This window comes from Schistocerca nitens, chromosome 1, assembly GCF_023898315.1.
Source record: "Schistocerca nitens isolate TAMUIC-IGC-003100 chromosome 1, iqSchNite1.1, whole genome shotgun sequence".
Lineage (NCBI taxonomy): Eukaryota > Metazoa > Arthropoda > Insecta > Orthoptera > Acrididae > Schistocerca > Schistocerca nitens.
Genome location: NC_064614.1, coordinates 790,887,352 through 790,915,177, shown reverse-complemented (window position 1 = coordinate 790,915,177; position 27,826 = coordinate 790,887,352). Strand labels below are relative to the sequence as shown.

The 27,826-nt window shown below is 43.1% G+C and overlaps 1 protein-coding gene across 2 annotated transcripts in view; it reads left to right on the top strand.

Moving 5' to 3' along the window:
• The first annotated feature begins 7,910 nt into the window (after positions 1 to 7,910).
• The window catches only part of LOC126262237 (DDB1- and CUL4-associated factor 1), a 220,578-nt gene continuing 200,662 nt past the window's right edge, over positions 7,911 to 27,826 (top strand). Inside the window, exons 1-2 of one of the 2 annotated variants that reach the window (XM_049958721.1) lie at positions 7,911 to 8,104; positions 8,374 to 8,522. In XM_049958721.1, the coding sequence (XP_049814678.1) occupies positions 8,422 to 8,522 (101 nt within the window). In that variant the 5' untranslated portion in view covers positions 7,911 to 8,104; positions 8,374 to 8,421. Of the gene's footprint in view, positions 8,177 to 8,373; positions 8,523 to 27,826 lie in introns of both variants that reach the window. The other variant, XM_049958712.1, reaches the window with a different exon arrangement.

Genomic DNA, 27,826 nt, shown 5'->3' with positions numbered 1-27,826 from the left:
GCTCGGCCACACCGGCCGGCCCGGACGGAGTAAAGAGGACGTAAAAAGTAGACTTGCACTGACACAAAAGGCATTCCTGTTCAAGAGAAGTCTGCTAGCATCAAACCTAGGTCTTAATTTTAGGAAGAAATTTCTGAGAATGAACGTTTGGCGCTTAGCATTGTGTGGTAGTGAAACATGGAGTGTGGGAAAACCAAAACAGAACAGAATCGAAATCTTTGAGATGTGGGGCTACAGAAGAATGTTGAAAATTGATAAGGTAAGAAATGAGGAAGTTCTCTGCAGAATCGGCGAGGAAAGGCAAAAATGGAAATCACCAACAAGAATACGGGACAGATTGACAGGACATCTGCTAAGGCGTCAGGGGAGCTGTAGAGGATAAAAACTGTATAGAAAGACATATCTGAGATGAAAAGGTTGGCACAGGAAAGGAATTTGTGGCAGACTGCATCAGAGCAGTCGGAAGATGCTTTCACTCTTTCTCTGTTGTATTAACGCTCGTGAAACAGTTATTTTGTAGATCAGCACGAGCGAGGTGGGGTGAGTGTCATTTCGTAGGTTTACTCCTCACTGTGTGCTAACATTTTTAGCCATTTTACCGACATTCTTTTCTTTTAAGATTTGCAAGGGCGCTGATAACCTCGCCGTTGAGCGTCCATAACTTTCAAACACACACAGAGATACACACTAAGTTTTTGATTCAGTGATCTGAAATTACATCCTTCTTATGATTTAATCAAGTGTTTCTAATGAGATAGCGACATAATATATTTTTATTTGTATACAACTTTTTTCTCTCGTTTTGGGCGATTAGGGACCACTTCAAGTAACTTTAAGACACTTCCGGAAGCCTTGTTTGCAGCCCAAGAACGTTTCATTGTTTCTCTGGCAGCGTGTCGTCTCTCTTATATCCAGCCACTGTTCTGCTTTTGTTCGGAGCTGTATTTTGATTGGCTAGAGATGTCGTCCTGATTCACATCAATACTCTTGGGTCTTCCTCACTTCCTTGAATAATTTATCAGAGACTTTACATTTGTTGTTCAATATATTAAAAATATGATTCATTAGTTGGTTTGCATCTATTCTGAAGAGATGTCCATAGAATTTCAATCGTCGTTTCCTTATTCTCTTTCATTCGTTCATATCCTGTCTAAATCTTTTCTTCCCCGAAGTCTATAATGTCCGTTATCCTGCGGCCCATTACTTTGTGAAGAATCTGGTGCTCAAACTTCTAGGCTTCTCTCAGTCTAGTCTTTCCTAGAGTTCTGAGTTATTCACTTGCGTACAAACTTCTGTTTTGATCACTGTGTTATAATGCCTGAATTTAGATTTTCTTGTCTAGGCATGCGTCCTACGGAAAGCTGCAACTTTTTTCGCATGCTGTTGTTCACTTCTTTCTCGCTCGTTTTCATCCACACTATTTCAGTAAGGCATCTGATGCCGTCCACTTTTTCTGTTTTATCATAGTCTGTTGTTAAATGATGGAAACACCCTTTCTGGCTCTAGTTTTAATTAAAAACTCTTTGGGGATTTCTCTCGTAGTTTTTCTTTTGAAAATGTCGGTGTCAAGAGTTTGCTTTATAATTTCCACTCTTTTCGGGCCCATTCCAAATTCTTTCAAGATGTAAAACAATATTTTCCGATCGACAGAATCATAGGGTTCGTTTAAGTCGACGAAGACCACTACCGGAACCTTCGGGACGAAATTTTCCAACACTCTTTTTCAGGTTCCAAAATCTGTTAAACGCAAGTTCTCCCTTTCCATGAATTCACCTCGACATTCACCCGGTTGGTGGTCTACTTGCTCAAACCATTTAATCTGCAGTGCTTCGGAGAATACATTGTAAATCTGAGGTACCATAGAAATGCCACGATAATTGTTAATGTCAGTTATGTTATGTTTACACTGAAAATAAAAAATACGAAACGGAAAAAATAAAAGCGGCAGAGAGAACCCTGTCTGACAGCAACAAAAGTAACTAACAAAACACGTCTGATTAACCACTTTCACCTCTCCAGACGTATTATAAGCTAACCGTTTCAATGCTCAAGACGTATATATACGACATGCTATGAAAAATATTTACAGCGGTTCTCTGCTGCAGTCGTATAGAGTCGGAGATGATTGTTGCACAAAATGTGGAATAACTGTTGGAATATTAGGAATTACCTGAACGACTTACTGAATGCTGAATTTTCTTTAGATGTAAACATTATCTAGTTGTGTGCTGCGCTTTCCCTGTTACCGAATAAAATGACTAAACGATCCGTTTACAAAAAAATGAGCTGCCATGTCTTCTAAATCAAAGTGACTACGAGGACATCATCACGCCCTAAACAGCTGATTATGGTTGGACAGATAGTGGTGCCTATGAGCCTATAGATTAATCCATTACCACAAATATTCAAAGTATCAGTGAATCAGCAAACACTGAACCAGTAAATGCAGATTCAGATTTTGACGTCACCATAGTTTCTTCCACCGATTCCGAAGAAGAGCCTGAGAACAAGCCTGACAAATCTGCTAAAAGACACAAAACAGATTATTTTAGATCGAAAGAATCCGATCTGGACTCCAAAGTGTATAATTTCGGTAACAGTCATTCCGGTTGCAAAATCGTCAGATTGGATGATTCATCTGTTGTGTATGACTGCTTCCAAAATTTGGAGTCAAGAAATTGTAAACTACAAATTTGAGTAAGGTAATCTGTATTACGAGCACTTTTGCAACAACGCCAGTGAAAAATCGAGATTGTGACGTTGGTAAAATACAAAAAGTGATGAAATTTACTGTTTCATTCCCGTACATTTTCTGATGACTCTAGTGAGAAAAAAGTAGCTACACGGCTGTTGGACCAACGACCCATCATTGTCTACTCCAATGTTCACACATATCATGCCGAGTTACGAAGAATGTTACACTTTGTTGACAACAGAAAAGACCCTGGAGATGACAAAATTTGGAAAGTAAGCGAATTGTGAATCATCTAAGAAAAGCATGTCCAGATGTTTTCCATCCTTTTAAAAACTGGTGCACTGACGTAAGTTTAGTTCTCTACAAATGTCATGTCTTCTTCAAACATTACATTCCATCCAGACGGCATAGATTTGTCGACAAGTTTTTGTGTTGTATGATTTTGAAACTGTATATATTCTTGACTTTAATGCTAATGTGGAGGCAACAACGGACGTAAAAAAAACTGATTTTGGTGTAAATAATGGAGTACCTCGAAGTATTGTTCTTACTTCATTAAACTCTGCCTTGGTAAAGGTCACTCACTTTATGCCGGCAATTGGAACACCAGCTTGGCGTGATTTTCTTATTAACAAAAATGACAGAAGCAAAAGTAAAATCAGCTAGCGTCGCAAGCTACACTGAAAATATGGGGCCTTCGACAAGAGCAAAGTTCAGTAGAATGTGTACATAAACAGTAAAATGGTATAAAAAGTATTTTTTCATTTGGTGGACCTGTCTCTGCTGAACACACTTGAATGATATAAAACAGTCAGGAAGAAATGTTTCAATATCTCGTTTTCAGTAAAAACGCATCAAGGAGATCCTAGAGATTCACCACCAGCCGCAAACAGAGGGCACTCATGGAAGGAGATTGGCTGACGGTGATAAACCCTTACGCCGGACAGAGCGCGGCTTTTTTTCGCTAATCCCAGGAACATCAAAGAAAAAGACCGCTCAGGAAATGTGTATTGCCTGTGCGAAACATAATAAACGAAGTGACAGTAGATACATCTGTATAACATGCAATGCATCTTCATGTTTGAATTTTTGTTTCGAAAGATACCAAACTTTGAAGTTTTATTAGTGTAATACCTTAAGTATTTTTTGTGAAAAAAATATTTATCGTTAAAGATTGAAGGCACGATTTAACGCCTTAATACAACGTTCTGGGTTTTATTTTTTCTCGATGATAACGATAGACTGCTAGACTCAGATGCATACGCATCCCTTGAAAATTATGCACACATGGTAGTCGGCCACTCATATTAAACGCACAGTGAAAGGGTTAATTCTTTTCATTGTGGAACAACAAGAAATAAACTAAAAAACGCTTATTCAGTCCTGATACCATCAATAACAATGTATTTGCTTGCAGAACTTCACATCTGAGTACATAATGTCTTTATTGCAATATTTATTTCTATTACTTAATGTTAACTAGCACAATTAGAATTAAGCAAAATATTTTTTGAGAGATACCTTTTTCGGTTTGTTTTGGAAAATTATAATCCAAGCCAGCATTAAAGCAGACAAATGTTGGAAACATCGCAGAATAAGCATGTAATTTGCCAGTAGAAACGACTTTTAACAAAACCTAGGACCGGAACAGAGTGGTTCTCGTCTCCTTGTCAACTGGGGTGGTGGATTTGTAACTCTTTGATTTCATGTTGCACTGCGTTGCACCCAACAGGGTTTGAGAAAGTCCCAGTTACTGGATATAGAAATCACATATTTTTTCTTCTCTACTGATGTATTTGGGTCCACAGATATTATTTTCACCTCCAATAAAGCGTGACCGTGTTCTTTAGGGGCCTGCTCCAATAGCTTTGGCGTGTAAAGCTGAATGTAGACTCAGTAAGCTTTCAAGTGTATTCTTCGTAAATCATGAACTACTGTTGTGATGAGGGCCGGCCTTTAGACATGTGCAAACGGCGCAACAACACAGTTGCCCCGCGCCTCGACCGGCCCCTCGCAAAACATTAGAAGGTAACTGGAGAACTGTCACCTGCAATTTTGTTATCACAGATAAATTGAAAAAATAAAGTAAGGTGTTTCCGAAACTACTTTTGATGTAATATAATTCAATTATATACCCGTTGTGATTCGACTATGGCCACTGGAGCACGTCTCAGAAAATTATGCCTGCATCGGAGTAGAAGGAACCAAGTGCTATGATACTGAAGCGCTACAGTAAAATCTGTTGTCCATACATTACTATTCCTCATGCGTAAATTAAGAGGTAAGCGATTTATTGTTTCTCAGCGCCTCTCCGCGCCCTTTCTACTCGTTATTGTGGCTAACAATCAAGCATTACAACGGTGGGTCTGCCGTAGTAACACTATTTTGATACATTGGTAGTATGTCAATTACGAAACATAGAATTCTTTTGAACTTGAGGAAGATGTATAATCTGTGTTGGAGGAGTGAAAGGGGGAGGAGCGGATGCAGGGGGAGTCCAGCGCCAGCCAAGGCCGCCCTTGGTTGCGATTAAACTGTGCAGCACAGGGAGGGGCCATCCTTGTAGGCACTGGGAGATTTACAGCAGGTATACTAGAGCCAAGCTTAGGGCGTTCGTGATTTATCTCCGTCTCCATGCTCCATGGCGTTCGATCAGTCTTCCTCTGCATCTTGATAAGGACTATGCAAGGAAGCGACAGAGAAAGTATCGGAAACTTTATTCCGGTTACATTATTTAAAGATTCACATTCACCTTGGCTGTAGGACAGCGTCGAAACCGCCGCCATACTAATGAAATGGCGTAATGCCCCGTGAACGGCGGGAGAATTAAACAAATCCAAATTATGTAGTAACTGCTACAGCCAAAGCATTGCCCAGTACACTCTAAATCTGCATTTTAGTAATATCGCAGATAACAATAGACGAAAGTTCGCGAGAAATTTGTAGTGAACGAAAGATCTATACCTCCAGCTTCCAAGAGGGGGCATACTCCCTCCCCCCCCCCCCCCCCCGCCCTTTCTCTTGCTAACGCTTTCCGCGTCTGCGACGTCTGTGTTCGTTTGCCATTTATATCAGTTATTAAATAAATAAATAAATAAAGTTTTATCTTTAAAAGATCGCACCTAGGGGTTGTGATCGTATTTCCGTGGAATTTCATGTAGTAAATTGTTATGTTTCGTTCTCTCCTTCACGTTTTATGCTATCAGCACGGTGCTGTGCATGTGTGCCTTGTTTTACAACCGAGCGAGGTGGCGGGTGGATAGCACACTGGACACGCATTCGGCAGGACGACGGGTCAAACACGTGTCCGGCCATACTCATTTAGATTTCCCTAAATCGCTTCAGGCAAATGCTGGCTGGGATGGTTCCTTTGAAAGGGTACGGCCGACTACATTCCCCATCCTTCCCCAATCCGATTGGACCAATGACCTCGCAGTTTGGTCCCCTCCCCCGAATCAACCAACCAACTGTCTTGTTTTACCCGACAGTACAGCAAACCACATTCCTGTATTGCAGTTGAATATCCTCAGTTCACTATCGTACTAGTAGTGATGATCTGATATTAGCAGATTGGAACTAATGACAATCGAATACACTATTTGATACACAATAATTACTTTGTTCATATTAGTTATCACAAGCACAAAATTGATTCACGGTCTTTCGTGTTACACACCAGACTAACTCTAATCTCTTCTCAAGAATGTTCACTTCTCAGTCTTTTGTGCGGGAAGCTTTGATTTTTTCTATTCATCGATCGTGATCGGCTCGATTACCTTTGAATTTTAATGTTATTGTTATTGTTACATAGCCCCCCCCCCCCATGGCTTAGCCACAGCCTAGGGGATGTTTCCAGAATGTCCTTCTGGAAACATGCCCTAGGCTGTGGCTAAGCCATGTCTCCGCAATATCCTTTCTTCCAGGAGTGCTAGTTCTGCAAGTTATGCAGGAGAGCTTCTGTGAAGTTTGGAAGGTAGGAGACGAGGTACTGGCGGAATTAAAGCTGTGAGGACGGCGCGTGAGTCGTGCTTGGGTAGCGCAGGTGGTAGAGCACATGCCCGCTAAAGGCAAAGGTCTCGAGTTCGAGTCTCGGTTCAGCACACAGTTTCAATCTGCCAGGGAAGTTTCAGATCAGCGCACACTCCGCTGCAGAGTGAAAATTTCATCCCAGCAAGAAACTTAACATCAGAGTTGGTGGACGCGAAGTAGATGAAGTTACGGAATTCTGATATCTAGGCAGTAAAATAACCAATGATGGACGGAGCAAGGAGTACATCAAAAGCAGGCTAGCAATGGCAAAAAGGGCATTCCTGGCCAAGAGACGTCTACTAGTATCAAACATAGACCTTAATATGAGGAAGAAATTTCTGAGAATATACGTGTGGAGCACAGCATTGTATGGTAGTAAAACATGGTCTGTGGGAAAACTGGAACAGAAGAGAATCGAAGCGTTTGAGACTTGGTGTTACAGACGAATGTTGAAAATTATGTTGACTGATAAGGTATGGAATGAGGAGGTTCTGCGCAGAGTCGGAGAGGAAATGAATATATGAAAAACACTATAAGGAGAAGGGACAGGATGATAGGACATCTGTTAAGACATGAGGGAATTACTTCCATGGTACTAGAGGGAGCTGTAGAGAGCAAAAACAGTAGAGGAAGACAAAGATTGAAACACATCCTGCAAAAAATTGAGGACGTAGGTTACAAGTGCTACTCTGACAGTAGCAAACCAGTCAGAAGACTGACGAGAAAAAAAAAAACAACAAAAAAACAAAAAACAGAGAAAGCTACAGTGGTCTATTTATGAGGTCATCCGGATAATAACCTCTAACATTTTATGTAAATCAACGGGAAAACAAAGCAGACGAGAATTCGAATCATGAGGCAATTGATGATAAATCACAGGTCTTTCTAATTTAGTCATGTTTTATGTTTTCCGTTGTTAGTTGTCGTAGAGTGACATAATACCATACATCAGTCTCTGACTTTGCTGTGTCGGTATATTGTATGTATGTTGACAGGACTTTTGCGTTTTCCATATGTGTGTGTGTGTGTGTGTGTACTAACAATATCTTGTGTTGGCCATGAATCCGAGATCAACATCCGTCTCCATTGCCAAATATCTCTGGTTTACCTCGAAAAACGTGCGAAAATGAATTAAATTATTACTATAGCTATTATAAAGTTAATACCTATGAGAAGCTTTACAATAACAGCACTTTCAAATTTCAAAAACTGCCCGGAAGGTTGCAATTTACCTAGTTATATTTTCTTGGTGCAATATACACATACGAATTGCGCTTAGCAATTGTTTTTGCCGCTCACAACGTGATGTATCGTGTAGTGTAGCGGTGGTGTTGGTTTTGAGAATACAAGTGATGTTACAACTTTTGGAAATGCTTGTCAGTTAGTAAATTATCAAGTTTGATCGACTACTACAAAAACTGATAAAAATTTGTTGCCTTATAATGTGATACTGTGAGTTCGTATTTAGGTTAAGTCATTTTTTTCCTTGTGTTATTGGCATTTTTCATTTAGGCGTTGAAGATAGCAAATGCCTGCAGTTTTATATTAGTTCATCTATTTGACAGAATTTTAATGCCAGCATATTTAACGTTTTCCGTAACGTTGTTTAACCAACAAAGTAATTTGTGTTTACAATTTCACGTATGCAGCTGATTGCAAACATTAAGGGAATAATTGCGTAATCTATAAAGAGAAGGATGGAGTCCACTACAGATATAAGTGAAATAATGTACTGTTTGCGTTCATGGGAAGAGGAACACCAGAATTCTTTGTACGATCCAGTCCCAGTTCTTACGAGGTATGTTTACACGCTGCAATGTATACCACATATTTGCAGATATTTTGTGCTGTATAGTTCGTTTACGTATGTTAATTTATTTTTTTGTTGCCTATCCGTTGTGTTTGTGTTCATAACATCCAAATTTTAATCAAAGAAAAAGTTATTGTTAATTCTTTGTAGTTCAATTGCTATGATGTCTTAAGCATTTTAGTATTACTTTGGATGTGTGGGAACCGTATTGTATTTTTGCTTTTTGAATGTATATACGAGACTTATAGTGCGCTGAAACGTAAGATCCCTACAACTATATAGGTATCATTGTTCTGTAGCCTATTAGATAGAAAATCAGTGACAGTTGTAACTTCCCAGATATTTTTTTAGAGTACTATTAGCATTTTGTGCGTATTGTTAGTATTTTTGAATCAGGTATTTAATGATAGGTCAAAAATATCCATAGCATATTGTACTGTATTGTTACATGCACAGTGTTAAATGTTCTTAGAGAGCCCTGTTATTTTAATTTATACTATCTTGTGATTTATCTGCTCGAACACTGAATGGTCTTCATTGAAAAAATTCACATATTTTAATCATTTCTATTATCCAGTTCTGTTACTGGTGGGGAGGGTAAGAAATTTCTTGTTTCTGAACTGATGACAGTGGTTCACTGACTTATGAAGCAGGCTATGGATCTGACAAGTATTTTGGAAATGTTGCATGTTATTCCTCAAAGCAAAAAGTTACAGTTCGTGTTTACTGTGTCAAAATACTATTAGCCCTGTGTATCTCTTTAAGCATGCATGTGGTATTATGAAATGTCTCTCAAAACTTCCTGTAAAAGTAAAATCACAATGGAAACTCCCGATTGGAATATCAACAATGTAAGGAAAAGATAATTTGCTACTGACAAAGGCTGCAATCAAAAGCTGGTGTGTAAGTGTCATTTAGTTGTGCCTGTCTGTAACTTAATGTGTCATTTTTATGGCAAGTGGCAATCTATCTTTTCCTTACATTTTTGATATTCCAGTAACAGTAATTTATTCTTTAACATGTGCTACCTTACTTCTATCAATGAAACTCCTTGTTTTACAGTTAATTTCAATGTCTTTGTCGCAATTCAACATTGCTGTTAACATAAGTTGATGAAGAAATTGGAAGCTTGACCTGCTTTTAGGTTTCTTTTACTCTGTTGAGCATTACATGAGTGTTTTCAATTTTCTGAGTAAATATCTCTTATTTTCCACTGTGGTCTGCTATTGTCATCTTTTCAATACGTTTGAAGGCATAACAACAATACTTCCCCTGCCTGAGACAGATTTTCCAGGGGAGGTCTCATTGTTTTTGATAGTTAAAATGAATGTGATTTTAAGATGGCTGTCTCCATATTGATTGATAGTATCAGTGCTCAAAGTGGATGAATTCAATCACACTCTTTAACCCATCATGTATTTGTAGATTCTATCACATACAAAATGGTGTATCTTTTGATTAGTGTGACCATTTAACTTAAGTTAAAAATACTGAGGCTCTGTTGCTTTTAAATGTTATCGGGCCTTAAGAAGATGTCTGTTAAACCCTATTGTACTACTATCAGCTCTGCTGAATTCTTAATAGTAAATGTACTTAGTTATCAAATGCAAGAGAAAGAGCAGCAAATCTGCTCAGTGACATCAGTTAGCTTTGTTCAGACCCTATGAACAAAGTATGGGCTTCATTTGATTTGTTTTGAGGGGTACAAAAATAGCTTTTGACCATGTACTTCGTAAATATGTACTTAGTAGAACAGTTCATGATGATGGGAGAGAGCTTCCATTGTATATAGTCACTGTAAAGAAACAGAAGCTGCTATCTAATATGTGTAAAATAAAGCATAGGGCTATAGATAGGGAGATGCTAAATCAAGCATATTTTGCTGTCGAGAGAGCAACGCATGAAGCCTTCAACAACTACGCATACTACAGCGGAGTAGTATTGTAGGATGTCTTACAAAAACCAAAGAAATTTTAGTTGTTATAAAGATTGTTAATGGTACCAGAGTTCGCGTCCAGGCACTCTTGGATGATACAGGAGCTGAAATTAAGAGCAGCAAAGCGAAAGCAGAAATGATGCACTCCATTTCTAGATGCTCCTTTACAAAGGAAAATTCAGGGTTATTGTACCACTTTAATTCTTACAGCACTGCAAAGGCACATGATAGAGCTATTGATGTTAGCAGTGTTGAGAAACAGCTGAAATTGGTAGAACTGGACAAAGCTCCAGGGCCTGATGGAATTCCTATCAGATTGTATAATGAATTTGTGGTTGAATTAGACCCACTTTTAACCATATTCTACTGTAGACCTCTCAAATAAATAATACCCTTGTCATCCATTTGTTGTTAAATCTTACAACAAATTCTGAGCTCAAACATAATTTGATACCTCAAACAGAATAATCACCTCCATGGCAACCAGCTCAGGTTAATAATACTAATAAAAAAGGGGGAAAAATTGTGGCAGATGGGTGTAAGAAACGGGATGCAAATACAATGAGCACTCTTTTTCGTTGCAGATTTTAAATGGAGGTGTGAGGAAAGTGAGCACTAATCCACCTATAGATGTCCACAAGAGAGGAAGGGGAAAAAGTCCCCCTCTCATACGTTGCAGCCAGTATACTATGCTTTGTGTTCATACTGAGCAACTAAATAAAAAGGTCACATCATAGGTTTCACTTCCTATGCTGACACTGGGTCATATGTAGAGCCCGCTGGTGGCCCAAGTAGTACCTCATCGCTCATTTTACTAAAAGAAATAGAACACAACAGCCAAATCAAACATAATATTTGACAGTGCTCCACAGCTACTGCACCTTTGACCAATAAGGTTGACAAAAAATACTAGACACACACGCACAATCTTTTGAGTTCTGCAAATTCATAACAAGGGAGCTGAGAAACCAAGGAAAAAATTTACACGTTACATATGTAACATAAGGAGTACCATAGATTGAGGCTAGGAGGATATTATGAATGAAGGATGTATTCTATAGACTTTTCTTGTTTGTGCATTTCAGAGGAGTGGAAGGGACAGCTGCTATCGAAGTGGGGGTAATGTTGATAGTTGTATGGTTTGATATAGGTAGATGGTTTTATACATCCGTCAAAGGTGAAGGAAGGTGGTTTGCGTAGCCGAAAATGATAAGGTGATTCGCACAGAAAAGAAAGTTTTAAGACTGAGAGGGAAGGAGGCCAGAGTCAGATATGTTGTGCTTCACAGTATTTTCTTCCATCTGGGGGTTAAATTATCTATTGTCCACAGTTTGTTTAGGGAACAATATGTGTATGTGAATGGCAAAATTGGTGTGGTGGGTTGCAGGATGTGGTGTTTTTGAACAAGCCACACAACAACTTGTCGAAGTGTAGAATCTATCAACGTTACTGGTGTCTGCCGATCTGCATTTCAGAGCAGTGTTGTTGTCACATGCCAAATGTGATGGTTTGGGCCACTATTGGATGCAACCGGTGATCTAAACTACACAACAACAACCTGCCATGTTTCACAATGATACTATATAGACACATATGCGTACTTTCTTGAAACTTCACTGCTGACCTGGCATGGAAGGTTGCCACTGAGTGAGTTGATGCAGTGGTTAAAACACTGGGAGTAGCGGACTTCAAATATCCATCCAGCCATCCTGATTTAGGTTTCCCATAGTTTTTTTAAATTAATTAAAGTGGATATCACGAGTAGAACACAATTGGTTTTTTGTCCCCTTTATTGTTGTATGTGAGCTTGCTTCCGTTAATTGTGGCTCAAATATAGTTGGTCAACAATGTTTAAGTATTCCAAATGTTAAAAGTCTTAATTGTGATTTAGTCAAGTAGTAACTAGATAACTGGTCTCAGTTGGCCAACAACCATCTTCAGATTTAGGAAACGAGCAGAATAATTTCTTTTCAGTATGGTAAAATTACTTAAACCTCTGAAAGATTTTTAAAACTTAAAATGTAAAGAAATTTTAAATAATTAACTATGTTAAAACAGCATGCCTGTTCCCATTATAGCTGATACCTGAGACATCAGATGGCATTAACCACCAGAAAACAGTTACTATGAGTCACTTGCCCTAATATGTGAAGTGTGAGCAGAAACTTATAAAGGGTGAAGTGAAATTTGTGCACTCTGGCTTCACAGCGAGACTCCTCACATGTTGTTGCTGTTTGTTGTGGTCTTCAGTCCTGAGACTGGTTTGATACAGCTCTCCATGCTACTCTATCCCGTGCAAGCTTCTTCATCTCCCAGTACCTACCGCAACCTACATCCTTCTGAACCTGCTTAGTGTACTCATCTCTTGGTCTCCCTCTACGATTTTTACTGTCCACGCTGCCCTCCAATACTAAATTGGTGATCCCTTGATGCCTCAGAACATGTCCTACCAACCGATCCCTTCTTCTAGTCAAGTTGTGCCACAAACTTCTCTTCTCCCCAATCCTATTCAATACCTCCTCATTAGTTATGTGATCTACCCATCTAATCTTCAGCATTCTTCTGTAGCACCACATTTCAAAAGCTTTTATTCTCTTCTTGTCCAAACTATTTATCATCCATGTTTCACTTCCATACATGGCTACACTCCATACAAATACTTTCAGAAACGACTTCCTGACACTTAAACCTATACTCGATGTTAACAAATTTCTCTTCTTCAGAAACGCTTTCCTTGCCATTGCCAGTCTACATTTTATATCCTCTCTACTTTGACCATCATCAGTTATTTTGATCCCCAAATAGCAAAACTCCTTTACTACTTTAAGTGTCTCATTTCTTAATCTAATTCCCTCAGCATCACCCGACTTAATTCGACTAGATTCCATTATCCTCCTTCTGCTTTTGTTGATGTTCATCTTATATCCTCCTTTCAAGACACTGTCCATTCCGTTCAACTGCTCTTCCAAGTCCTTTGCTGTCTCTGACAGAATTACAATGTCATCGGCAAACCTCAAAGTTTTTATTTCTTCTCCATGGATTTTAATACCTACTCCGAACTTTTCTTTCGTTTCCTTTATTGCTTGCTCAATATACAGATTGAATAGCATCGGGGACAGGCTACACCCCTGTCTCACTCCCTTCCCAACCACTGCTTCCCTTTCATGCCCCTCGACTCTTATAACTGCCATCTGCTTTCTGTACAAATTGTAAATAGCCTTTCGCTCCTTGTATTTTACCCCTGCCACATTCAGAATTTGAAAGAGAGTATTCCAGTTAACGTTGTCAAAAGCTTTCTCTAAGTCTACAAATGCTAGAAACGTAGGTTTGCCCTTCCTTAATCTAGCTTCTAAGATAAGTCGTAGGGTCAGTATTGCCTCACGTGTTCCAACATTTCCACGGAATCCAAACTGATCTTCCCCGAGGTCGGCTTCTACTAGTTTTTCCATTCGTCTGTAAAGAATTCGCGTTAGTATTTTGCAGCTGTGACTTATTAAACTGATAGCTCGGTGCCAGAGATAAAAAAATTTCATCTTTGCGAGTACACCCAGCAGATAAAGGACGTTAAAGGGTGGCAATCTAGCAACACTGTAATCACATGTATGGTAACTACCTCTGTCAGCACATCTTGGTTGTGCGGTACAGTTGGTGCAGTGGATAGAGTTTTGGGTTAGCATGCAGGAGGAGATGATTCGATACTGGGTTGAGGCATATGTTTTTTATTTGGTAAATGTAGTCCAGGTGGTACGGTTTCTGGCATCTTTAATCAACAACAGCGATTGCAGCAGGTCCTCTAGAAAACATTTGTGCTTACATACTACAATCGTAGAAATGGAAGACTGGTCATATTTGAAAGAAGCCCTTTCTGTGTCGTGGGTGTGAATTTATTCGCACCACTTCATCTGCTAGATGCAAAATCTGTTTTCTTTGTACCCTCCTCCAGTGGTACCATAGATTGGCACCAACTATTGTTCTTGCCGTGTTCAGGTCCGTTACATTTCATTAGGGCCTTAAGTTACCAGTAGGGCTAGCAATGTGCTTTGCAAATAATGTCCAAACTCGGTTACTATTTGTATGTGTTATCACCATGATCCCATTAATTATGCCTTTCAATATTGAGTCTGGTAACCGCATGCTGGTTAGTATGTATCTCAATGCATTATTATTATTATTATTCTATCAATGGGATTATGGAAGGATCGTGTCTATTACCGTTTGGGAAACAGTGTAATTTGAAGTCGAACATTTCACAGTTAGTGGTGTCGGGATGAATCATGACAGAACAATATCTGTCAGAGGGGTAATGCGCATTAGATGGAACAGTATGCAGGACTGACAGCGTGTTTATACTGCATGTGCTGTCCACCAGACAGGGACTAGTTGTGAGCAGAATAACACGCCTGTGACAGACTCCAATGTACATGTGTACACATATCGCATTTTTTCATTGCAAGCTTCTAAACCAGTGTGGCAGATGTATGGCATACACAAACAACAAATATGTGGATATGGTTCTGGTCCTTAGTGCATCTGATAATAGGGATTGTGTTGCTGCATGTGAATATGCTGCTAGATATCCTTGTTGACGCCATCCAGATAAAAATGTGTTTCGTCATCTGGCTTTGCACTTTCGGAAGTCAGATTCTCTCTTTCCACCATCTCATGCCAGAAGTTGTCCACAGACTTGCTGTGCTCCAGCTACTGAAGAAGCTATTCTGGTGGTCATATACCAAGAACCTCAGTGAAGGACACACAGCGTAGCAAGGCAACTGCGTGTCTCGCAACACACGGTCGTTAACATGCTGCATGGGCATGGGTTGCACCCCTATATTATACTTCCTGCAGATCGCCATCAGTGGATGCAATTCTGTGAATGGTTTCAACAATAACAGGAAGCCAACGATGACTTCGTGAACATAATAATATGGTCAGATGAAGTAACATTCGTGCGTGAGCGTGTCTTCAATATACACAATTCCCACCATTGGTGTGAGGTTAACCCGCATGTCACCCGCAACTGTGGATATCAAGTTCACTTTGGTATCAGCGTCTGGGCCGTATATTGGGCAACAGGTGTTTGGGTCCCTACATGTTGCCTGACCAGTTGACTGCATGCATTCCTGTCAAACTATCTGCCTGATGTGCTGGAATATATTCCACTACATGTTCGGCTGAGGATATGGTTCCAATATGATGGTGCATATCCACGCTCTGGAATTAATGTACGACAGTATTTGGACAGAACATTTCTAGGGAAATGGCTCGGACGTGGACATTCAGTTGTATGGCCTCCGTGTTGACCTGACCTACATCCCCTGGTTTTCTTCCTGGGGGCACCTGAAGGAGTGTGTGTTCTCTACTCTGCCGATGAATGTGGAAGAATTGGTAGCACATGTTCATGCTGCTCTTGTTACTGTTGATGCAGCTGTGCTGTGAAGGGCCCAGAGCTGTATGATCTGGCAGGTTGCACAATGTTTGGACGAGCAGGGAAGACGCTTTGAGTGCGTGTTGTTCTGAGAACAACATACTCTGTTGTGAATGTCATACTGTCATTAATGTGTACATTATTGTTGTCACTGGTTGCTAATGTGCCACACCTGAGCGTTCATATTACATGTAATATAAATGACAAGTAGACGTTGTGTTATTGTATTGTGCTATCATCTTAAGTATCTCGAAATTGATATTGTTTCTGTAGTTATTCTGTCCTATGACAGGTCATTTGTTTCAACTGTCTGATTTTTATTTGTCTAACCATGTATTTCTTATGTTCAGCGATACAAAATGTTGTAAATTTAGGATACATGTGACCTAAGAGAACGCGTATATTACAGTATGAACTCTCAGAATGAAATTAGCAAATAAAAAAAATGCACCCTAACGCAGGATCGAACCCTCGACCTCCTGCATGCGAATGCAAAGCTCTACACGCTACACCAACTGTACAGCATGACTAATATGTCTGACAGAGGTAATTAACATTCACGTGGTTACAGTGTTGGCAGCTTGCCACTCTTTAACGTCCTTTTTCTGCTGGATGTACTCACCGGACAAACTTTTGTGAGAGCCCTTTTTTTTATCGCTGGCATGTGGCTAGTCGTGCTGCAAAGACCTTGTGGGCGAATTTCACTTCACCCTGTAGAACCAGGAAGAGATATATCGCTGTATGTACCTTTCCGTCACCATCATGGTTTGCCAATACTCAACAGATGGTATTTTTGGTAACATTTGAAGCTAATAACCTAGTGAAAACGTTTATAGGAAAGGTCGTAATTCACTAATTTTCTGACAGACAGACAGACAGACAGTCAGTCAGTAAGTGAGTGCACTGACAGATGATCATGTTTCAAATGCATTTTACTTATTACCCATTTCTTGAAGAAAAAAAGAGGAAAATATGCTGTGGCAGAGTTTTTCAGCAGGTTTGAAGAGAGATAGTGTCTTGTGCTTTATGATCTTCACTCCAGATAGAGCTAAAACTTGGCAGAAGTTCATGCCTGTTCCTAAAGTACATACTGTACAAATTTCAACAAAATGGTTGTCCTGGGAGTATCATGCTAGATTGGCCATTTGGCAGGGAATGCCACTTCTATCTCTCAATGCAAGCCATTCCTCTTCTATTGTAGGCCTGTCCCCAGTTTGTCAGTTGTTGCCTAGTGCTCTCTCTGAAGCTCTCCTCAACCAGTGAGTCTTTCAGTTTGTCTAAGCCTGACTTCCTTAATTTCCAACCAGTCTGCAGTTTTGTCAGTTTTAATCTGCAGTTTGTAACCAATAAATTATTGATGTCGACATCTTTTCCAGAAAATGTTTTGAATCTACCTGCATCTCCATGTGTCTTCCACATGTACACATTTATTTCATGATTTTCAAGTTAAATGTTAGCAATGATTAAACTGTGCTCTGTGCAGTATTCAGTATTCGAACTAGGTGGTTTCCCCTTTCATTCATTTCCCCCATCCATGTTTTGTAAACCCCCCCCCCCCACCTCCCAGGGAGCTCACGGTTCTTTCGTGAGTTTGTGCATGGCGCACATGGGGTCCCAAGCTATTGTGACCCATTCTTCATTACGTGGCTGTATTTCCTTCACGCTGCTCCCTCCCTTCCTATCCTGGCTCGTTCCCTGTTGCTACCTTCTTCCCCCATTTCGGGAGCAAACACCCCCCCCCCCCCAAACCATCGGAGACATCCATCCCCACATCTAAGCCGGAGAAGCGTAGGTCTTCTTTGGCTTCTCTCGCTAGGAAGGGGTCCCTTGGATCACTCCCTTCCCACGTTTCTTCTAGTGGGAAATACGGCACACGCCAGTGGCTGAAGAGCCCAAAAGTATGAAACTTCCTGACAGATTAAAACTGTGTGCTGGACCGAGACTCGAACTCGGGACCTTTCTTTCAGAAGTGCTAGTTCTGCAAGGTTCGCAGGAGAGTTTCTGTAAAGTTTGGAAGGTAGGAGATGAGGTACTGACAGAAGTAAAGCTGTGAGGACGGGGCGTGAGTTGTGCTTGGGTAGCTCAGTTGGTAGAGCACTTTCCTGCGAAAGGCATAGGTCCCGAGTTCGAGTCTCGGTCTGGCACACAGTATTAATCTGTCAGGAAGTTTCATATCAGTGCACACTCTGCTGCAGAGTGAAAATCTCATTCTAGCCCAAAAGTAGCTGGTCATACGGCTTCACGCTCATTCTCAGTTCCGGAGACTGAGCCAGTGAAGTCCTCCCAGCCAGGTAAACCCAAGGAGCAGCGAGAGAAATCCTAAAGGAAAACCCCTAAGACCAAGAAAATTGCAGTGGCACCAGCACCACCGCTACCTACAAGCCCTGCGGCTGAGGATGGGGTGGAGATTTTGGCGTCCGCTGACGACCTAGATCTTGCCAGACCCTCAGACACAATGGATATAGACTGCTCAGGCAATGAATCGGTGGCAGCAGGTGACTCTTGAGGTGTAAACTGCCTCATTGATTGTTCAATATCTCCCCAGTCTCACGAAGTGATCCTCCAGTGGAATTGTGGTGGTTTTTTCCACCGCTTGGCTGAGCTGCGGCAACTGTTAAGCTTTACACCTGCTTTCTGTATTGCCCTCCAGGAAACACGGTTCCCAGCAATGCGGACCTCTGCCCTCCGCAGCTATAACGAATATTACAGGAACCGTAGTGACTGTAAGAGAGTGTCAGGTGGAGTTTGCGTTTATGTCCTAAACTCAGTCTGTAGTGGACATGGGCCCCTTCAAACTCCTCTTGAAGCTGTGGCTGTCGGAATAAGGACGACACAGGAAATAACTGTTTGCAATGTATATCTTCCTCCAGATGGTGCATTACCTCTAAATGTATTAGCTGAACTGATTGATCAACTACCTAAACCTTTCCTACATCTGGGTGATTTTAATGCCCATAACCCCTTGTGGGGTGGTACCGTGCTTACTGGCCGAGGCAGAGATGTCGAAACTTTACTGTCGCAATTCGACCTCTGCCTCTTAAATACTGGGACCGCCATACATTTCATTGTGACTCATGGTAGTTACTCGGCCATTGATTTATCAATTTGTAGCCCAGGACTTCTCCCATCTATCCATTGGAGAGCACATGACGACCTGTGTGGTAGTGACCGCTTCACCATCTTCCTGTAACTGCCCCAGTGTCGGGCACATTGCGCGCTTGCCCAGATGGGCTTTGAACAAGGCGGACTGGGGAGCTTTCACCTCTGCTGTCACCGCTGAATCTCCCCCACACGGTAACATCGATGTGATGGTTGAGCAGGTGACTAGCACAGTTGTTTCTGCTGCAGAAAATGCGATCCCCCTCTCTTTAGGGTGCCCAAGGCGTACGGCAGTCCCTTGGTGGTCGCCAGAAGTTGCTGAAGCAATTGAGGAGCGTCGGCAAGCTCTACAGCAGCATGAGCAGCACCCTTCACTGGGGCACCTCATAGCCTTTAAACAGCTCCGTGCTCGTGCTCGCCACCTTATCAAACAACGGAAGAAGGAGTGTTGGGAGAGATATGTCTCCACCATTGGGTGCCACATGGCGCCTTCCCAAATCTGGGCAAAGATCAAACATGTATTCGGTTACCAGACCCCAGCAGTTGTCCCCGGTGTTGTTATAAATGGCAAGTTATGTACCAACGCTGACGCAATTGCCAAGCACTTTGCTCGAACCTCTGTGTCGTAAAATTACCCCCATCCTTTCGCACACTCAAACGACGGCTGGAATGGGATGTCCTCTCATTCACTACACGCTGCAGTGAATCCTGTAATGCCCCATTTACAGAGTGGGAGCTCCTCAGTGCCCTTGCACATGGCCCTGACACAGCTCCTTGGCCTGATCGCATCCACAGCCAGACAATAAAACATCTGTCATCTGACTACAAGCAACACCTTCTCATCATCTTCAACCGGATCTGGTGCAGTGGCGTCTTTCCATCACAATGGTGGGAGAGCACCGTCATTCCGGTGCTCAAACCCAGTAAAAACCCGCTTGATGTGGATAGCTATCGGCCCATCAGCCTCACCAACATTCTTTGTAAGCTGCTGGAACGTATGGTATGTCGGCGGTTGGGTTGGGTCCTGGAGTCACGTGGCTTGCTGGCTCCATGTTAGGGCGGCTTCCGCCAGGGTCGCGCTACCACTGATAATCTTGTGACCATCGAGTCCGCCTTCCGAACAGCCTTTTCCAGACGGCAACACCTGATTGCTGTCTTTTTTATTTATGTTTGCTGTCTTTTTTATTTATGTAAAGCATACAGCACGACTTGGTGACATCATATCCTTGCCACAATGTATGAGTGGGGTCTCCGGGACCCACTCCCGATTTTTATCCAAAACTTCCTGCCACTCCGTACTTTTCGTGTCCAAGTTGGTGACTCCCATAGTTCCATCCATATCCGGGAGAATGGAGTCTCGCAGTGCTCTGTATTGAGTGTCTCTCTATTTTTAGTCCCCATTAACGGTGTAGCAGCTGCAGTCGTGCCCTCCGTCTCACCTTCTCTGTATGCAGATGACTTCTGCATTTCATACTGCTGCTCCAGTACTGTTGTTGCTGAGCGGCGCCTCCAGGGAGCCATCCACAAGGCGTAGTCATGGGCTCTAGCCCACGGCTTCCGGTTTTCAGCTGCCTAGTCATGTGTCAAGCACTTCTGTCTGTGTCGTACTGTTCATCCAGAACCCAAACTTTACCTTAATGACGATCCACTCTCTGCAGTGGAGACACATAAATTCCTAGGACTGGTTTTTGACACTCGATTGACTTGGCTCCCTCATCTTCGTCAGCTTAAGCTGAAGTGCTGGTAGCACGTCAATGCCTTCCGTTGCCTGAGCAACACCAATTGGGGTGCAGATCGCTGCACCCTGCTGCAGCTCTACAGAGCCCTTGTCCAATCCCAAACAGACTATGGGAGTGTGGTTTGTGGTTTGACAGTGCCTTCAGAATTGAATTTACTCTACCCTGTGCACCGCTGTGGGGTTCTATTGGTGACAGGAGCTTTTAGGACGAGTCTGGTGACCAGCGTACTGGTGGAGGCTGGTGTCCCTCCACTACAGATCAGACGTGCGCAACTGCTCGCCAGTTACGCAGCACACATTCATAGTTCCCCTCCGCATCCGAATAACCGTCTCCTTTTCCTTCCCGTGGCAGTCCATCTCCCGCATCGGCGGCCCAGATTGGGGCTAACGATTGCGGTTCGCATGCGGTCCCTTCTCTCCGAACTGGAGTCATTCCCTTTACGACCTCTGCTTGTGGCCCGTTCACATACCTCCATGGTGTACACCGCGGCCGCCGCTTTGTCTGGACCTTTTGCATGGCCCTAAGCACTCCATTAATCCCGCCGCTCTCCGCTGTCATTTCCTCTCGATTCTTGATGTGTTCGGGGGCTCTGAAGTGGTTTACACCAACAGCTCAGTGGCTGATGGTCACGTAGGCTTCACATATGTTCATGGAGGACATATTGAGCAGCACTCCTTGCCAGTTGGCAGCAGTGTTTTCACTGCAGAGCTGGCAGCCATATCTCGTGCTCTTGAGTACATCCGCTCATGTCCTGGCGAGTAATTTCTTCTGTGTACTGACTCATTGAGCAGCCTACAAGCTATCGACCAGTGCTACCCTAGCCACCCCTGATAGCATCCATTCAGGAGTCCATCTGTGCCCTGGAACAGTTCCGCCGTTCTATGGTGTTTGTGTGGATCCCAGGACACGTCGGAATCCCCAGCAATGAACTTGCCGACAGGCTGACCAAACAGGCGACGCAGAAACCACTTCTGGAGACAGGCATCTCCGAAGCTGACCTGTGTTCTGTCTTACACCACAGGGTTTTCCAGCTTTGGGAGACGGAATGGCATAACAGCACGCATAAAAACTGTGTGTCATTAAGGAGACTATGAATGTGTGGAAGTTATCCATGCAGGCCTCTCGCAGGGAATCAGTTGTCCTCTGCCGGCTCTGCATTGGCCATACGTGGCTAACGCATGGATACCTACTCCGTCGCGAGGGCCCGCCTCAGTGTCGCTGTGGCTCCCAAATGAGTCGTCCACCTCTTGCTGGACTGCCCACTTTTAGCCGCTCTGCGACAGACCTTTAACTTTCCCAGCACCGTGCCTTCAGTGTTGGGTGACAATCCCTCCTCAGCAGCTTTAGTTTTACGTTTTATCTGTGAGAGTGGGTTTTATATTTCTATATAGGTTTTAATGCATGTCCTTTGTCCCTCTGTGTCTTCCACCCTAGTGCTTTTAGGAGGGATGTTTTAATGTGTTGCAGAGTGGCTGTCTTTTATTCTTGTGGTTGGCCAGCCACTGTAATCTGCTTTCATGTTTTACTCTCTTCTGTTTCTAGTGTCTGTTCTCTTGTCCTCTTTTGTTCCTTTTAGTGTTTGTTGCCTTCCCTTCGTTCTTGTGGCTTTTCCTTTCTTTCCAATTTGTGTTATATGTTTTGTCCGTTTTATTCTCAAACTTGTGGCACTGTTTTATTAGGAACAAGGGACCGATGAGCTCATAGTTTGGTCCCTTCTCCCGCCTTTAAATCAACAACCAACCATTTATTTGAAATGAAATGTTTCATTCCACACCATTGTCTAATTACAGCTTGCTCGCTGAATTTTAAGTGTACATTTTCATCTTCTGGCACGCATGACATTATACCATAATAAAGAACCAAATCTGAGGTAGTACAGTACTGGTACTCAAAGAAAATTTACATCCTGGAAACCAAACTGAAAATTTTAATATCAGATGGAGGCCTACATCATTGTGAATGTGGACATAAATATGTGCACTTCAAGCCGAATAGTACATCTGAGTATCGTTTACGAAATACCATTACCCTTGGAGTATCCTCTGACGTCCTGTTTCTTTTAAGATGTAATGTAAGATCTCTCAATGCTTTATACTTATGGACTTCATACGCCTTCATAGCTGTGCGCACACAATGACGCCTTTTTTCTGGCAACCGCTGCAACAAGCCTATTTCTAACAGATTGCGGGAAAATATTGCGAATGGTAGTTTGAAAAGCATTACTTTCAAAGTAGATTTTCTTTTATGCAAGATGAATTCTGCTATGTGCGAGAATGAGCAATGAATTTCTTAAATCACAGAACATTTGACTCTCATTTAAAACTTAACACTTTGAGGACCAGTCACTTACAAGAATTTCTAGCCCAGAAGTCTAGACATTTATGCCATTATTTCAAATTTTACTGGCACATTTGTTTGATGTATCTTAAAGAGTAACACACGCATAATAACACACCAATAATACATGCGAAAGCTTAGCTTCTCTTGTAAAAGCTTAGCTTCTCTTGTAGCTTATTAATCTTCGAGACTAACATTAAAACTTCCTGGCAGATTAAAACTGTATGCCGGACCAAGACTCGAACTCAGGACCTTTGCCTTTCTCGGGCAAGTGCTCTACCAACTGAGCTATCCAAGCACGACTCACGCCCCGACCTCACAGCTTTACTTCTGCCAGTACCTCGACTCCTACCTTCCAAACTTTACAGAAGCTCTCCTGTGAACCTTGCAGAACTAGCACTCCTGAAAGAAAGGATATTGTGGAGACATGGCTTAGCCACAGCCTAGGGGATATTTCCAGAATGAGATTTTCACTCTGCTGCGGGGTGTGCGCTGATATGAAACTTCCTGGCAGATTAAAATTGTGTGCCGGACCGAGACTCAAACTCGGGGCCTTTGCCTTTCGCGGGCAAATGCTCTACCAACTGAGCTACCCAAGCATGACTAATGCCCCATCCTCACAGCTTTACTTCTGCCAATACCTCGTCTCCTACCTTCCAGGGGCGGTGAGTCGTGCTTGGGTAGCTCAGTTGGTATCGCACTTTCCCGCGAAAGGCGACGGTCCCGAGTTCGAGTCTTGGTCCGGCACACAGTTTTAATCTGCCAGGAAGTTTCATATCGGCGCACACTCTGCTGCAGAGTGAAAATCTCATTCTGGAGACTAGTATTATATGTGAAAGCTTTTCTTTTCTTCTTGCAATACTATGTATATTAATTTATACCATTAACTTTTCCTATTTATTTGTTTGCGCCACGTAACAGTGATGTTACTACTGGCTGGCATCACATATCCTATGCTCTGAATATCTGCTGCCATGACTGGCGAGATTACATCATTTGAGCTATGATTGGCTTACAAAAGGGCATCACAATCTCGGTTTCAATTCATTGGTAACTAAGGTGCTGTGTTTGGTGGAATTCAAATTTATACTTTCATAATTACGAAAATATGCAGCTTATTGTAATATGAAAATATGCAGTGTACATGTTGCTGCACATCAGAGACCTTTCCAAGATTGTTTTTTCTGGGTTTCATTTTCTAAAGTGGCAGTGAGAAGATCTATGCTAGTGTATAAAATGTTAACCATTCAAAGGGTTGATAAGTTTTAGAGTTCCATGGAAAAGTATATTGCCACTTTACATGGGAAAAGTGTATTTTTTTACCGGGAAAACTCTGGGATTTTTTTTTCCTTGTCCACGTATACACCTTTGTGTCTCAGTTGTGCTGACCGCCAGTCCCCTCGCTCCCCGGATTGCCCGGCTTACAAGAGAGAAAAGAAGATTCAAGAATACAAGTCCCTGGATCGCTTGTCTTATGCTGAGGCTCACCAAAAGTATGAGAGACTCCATCTAGTGTCACTATCTTCAACTTATGCCTCTGTTACTTCATTTCCTCCTCCTCCCTTGTCCTTACCCCAGCCCCATCCCTATCTCCCCGCCCTCTCCCCTGCAGTTCCCACAACCTCCCATCAGGGAGCCGCTCCCTCTCCCCAGCCGAAGTAGTGCCCCTTTCTTTGGCATCAGCCAGTTCCCCAGAGTTTTTCAGGCCAGAAGACTCTTACCACCACTCAGCTAAGAGGCCGCACCATCTGTGCACCGCAAGGTCGCCTGCTCTTTTTTGGTTCCAGATCTTGCAGAAACCTGTGCGTCCCATGAACTCTGCCCTCCCCCACCTCAGAAAGAGAAGAAGAAGAAGAAGAAGAAGAAACATAAACCTCAAGACAAGGCGCCCCCGTAGGTGCCATCTCCCCTCTCGCAACCTGAGTCTGACATCTTATTTATGGATGTCACCCCGTCCTTGTCGGTGACGAGTACTGACCAAGTGACCCGACATCCTCCTTGGCTTCTTCATGTCTGCCTTGGACTCTCACCACGTGATCATCCAGTGTAATTGCAATGGATACTATGGGCACCTGCTGGAAATGCAACGTCTTGTCTCCTCCTATTCTGCGTTCTGTCTTGTTCTTCAAGCAACGCGTATCCATGATAACCACTCTCCAAACTTTTCGTGGTTATCGGGTGTTCTGGTGGAACCATACTGGCCCCGGGGTAGCATCAGTTGGGGTCTGCACTTTGGTTCGCTATGATGTCATTAGTGACTGGATCCCCCTGTATACAAACTTGGAAGCGATAGTGGTTCGAGTGTAAATGACTCCATCAATCACCATTTGCAATGTCTACCTCCCCCAGGTACGCCATTTCCTTACATTGCACTGTCTACCATAATCCAGCAGCTCCCGCACCCGTTTCTCCTCCTTGGGGACTTAGGTAGGGGTATCCTAATTGACCAACCTATTACAGACCTCGATTTTTTTCTCCTCAATGGTGGATCTCCTACCCACTTCATGCTGCTCATGGCACCTTCTCTGCTATCGATCTCTCAATCTCCTGGTGGCTTCCCTACATTGGTAATCCCATAGTGACCTTTGTGACAATGGCCACTTTCCGATCAATGAATCATTCCCCTGCTGTTGCCAGGCAGACAGCCCTCCATGTTGGGCATTCCACAGGGCCAGTTGGCCTTTGTATATGTATGCTGTCCACTTCGACACCTCCCACTTGAATTCCATTGATGTAGTCGTGCAAGGCATCTCTGCCACTATTCTTCATGCTGCTGTCAACTGCTGTCCCCCTATCCACAAGTCCCCCTTGTCATCGACCGGTACGTTGGTTAACCAAGGATGTGGCTGTCCAGGACTGCTCACGGGCACTGCAGTGATTTAAGCAGCACCCTTCACAGACCAGCCTCCTCACTTTTAACCATCTCCATGATAAGGCTCATTACATTATTAAGCGGAGTTAAAAGGGAAGCTGGGAGCACTATGTTTCCTCCCTGTGGACGTATGCCTCTTCATCGCAGGTGTGGTCCTAGCTCTGTAGCCTTCTGGCCCACCAGTGATAGTCAACTGTGCAGGGTCCGAACCTCTAAGATGCTCTGTGCACTGATCGATTGGTTCTCGCAGAACACCTTGCGACACACTTTGCGACAGCATCGTCGTCCTCTTCCTGGCCTGCTGTCGGCAGAAACACAGAGTTGAACCGACCTGACCCCCCCCCCCCCCCCAACCCCTGTTTCATCCCGCATCACGTTGAGCCTTATAATGCATTCTTCACTGAATGGGAATTGGTGCACGAGACACAGCCCCAGGCCCGGATTCCATCCACAACCAGATGACCCAACACTTGGATATTCCCCAGAGGCAACAGCTCCTCAGGGTCTTCAACAATATTTGACTCATGGGGGCTTTTCCGTCACAATGGCGAGACAGTACAGTTATCCCCGTTCTTAAGCCCGGGAAAAAGCCCAACATCTTTTGACAGCTACTGCCCAAGTAGCCTGATGAATGTACTTTGTAAACTGCTCGAAAGGATGGTCAGCTTCATATTATGTTGGGTACTCGAATCTCGGGGCCTGTTGTCCCCATATCAGTGTGGCTTCCAGGCAGGGTGATTTCCAGCTGACCATTTACTCTGATTGGACAGGCTTTTACTCACCGCTGGCACCTTGTCACGGTCTTTTTTGACCTACATAAGGCTTATGACATGGCTTGGCGCTGTCACATTTTAGTTACCCTCCATGACTGGGACTTCTGTGTTCCACTTCTGATTTTTATCTGTGAGCTTTTATCTCACCAGCTCTTCTGGGTTCGAGTTGGCACTTCACTCAGCACACCTCAGATTCAGGAGAATGGTATTCCACAGGGTTCTTTGCTAAGTGTCACACTCTTCTTCATTGCCAGCAATGGGCTTGTGACCTCTGTTGAGCCTGTGGTTACTCTGGCATTATATGGTGATGATTTTTGCATCTGGTGCAGCTCCCACTCAGTAGCATCTGCATAGCCCCAGCTCCAAGGCACCATCTGATGGGCCTCTGCATGGGTCACTTCCCAATGCGTCCAGTTTTCTCCCTCCAAAAGATCTGTCATGCAGTTTTCTCATCTACCCACAGTGCAGCCCGATCCATAACTTTATTTAGGCAACCAGCTCCTCAATGTTGTAGCACAGTCCCGTTTCTTGGGCCTTATTTTTGATAACAAGCTGACATGGCTGCCCCACATTTGCCACCTAAAGACTTACATGTATGTGGAAGCTTAATGCTCTCTGCTTCCTGGCCTACACGTCTTGGGGTGCAGACCATTCCACTCTTCCCCATCTTTACTGTGCTCAGACTATATTATGGAGTCAGATTTATGGCTCAGCAGTTCCTTCCACTTTGAAACTCCTTTACGCTGGACACCATTGTGTGGTGCGTCTGGCTATTGGTGCCTTTCGCACTAGTCCTGTTGATAGTCACCTCACAGAAGTGGGGATTCCACCTTTACACATCCGATGGAGCCAACTCCTTGTTTCTTATGCAATTGCCATTCGCCAGTTCCCTGACCTTCCTGTATACCCTGTGCTCTTCACCGATGTGGCATGTCTCCCTCTTCCCACCCGCCCACGGGTGGGATTGTCAGTTAGCTTGCATCTCACGTCCCTCTGTCGGGATCTCCATCTCCACTCACCAGATGGCACCCCATGTCTTACCTCCTGCACCCCACCCTTGGATGGTGTCTAGATCATGGATTAGGACTGATCTATTCCAGGGTCCTAAGGT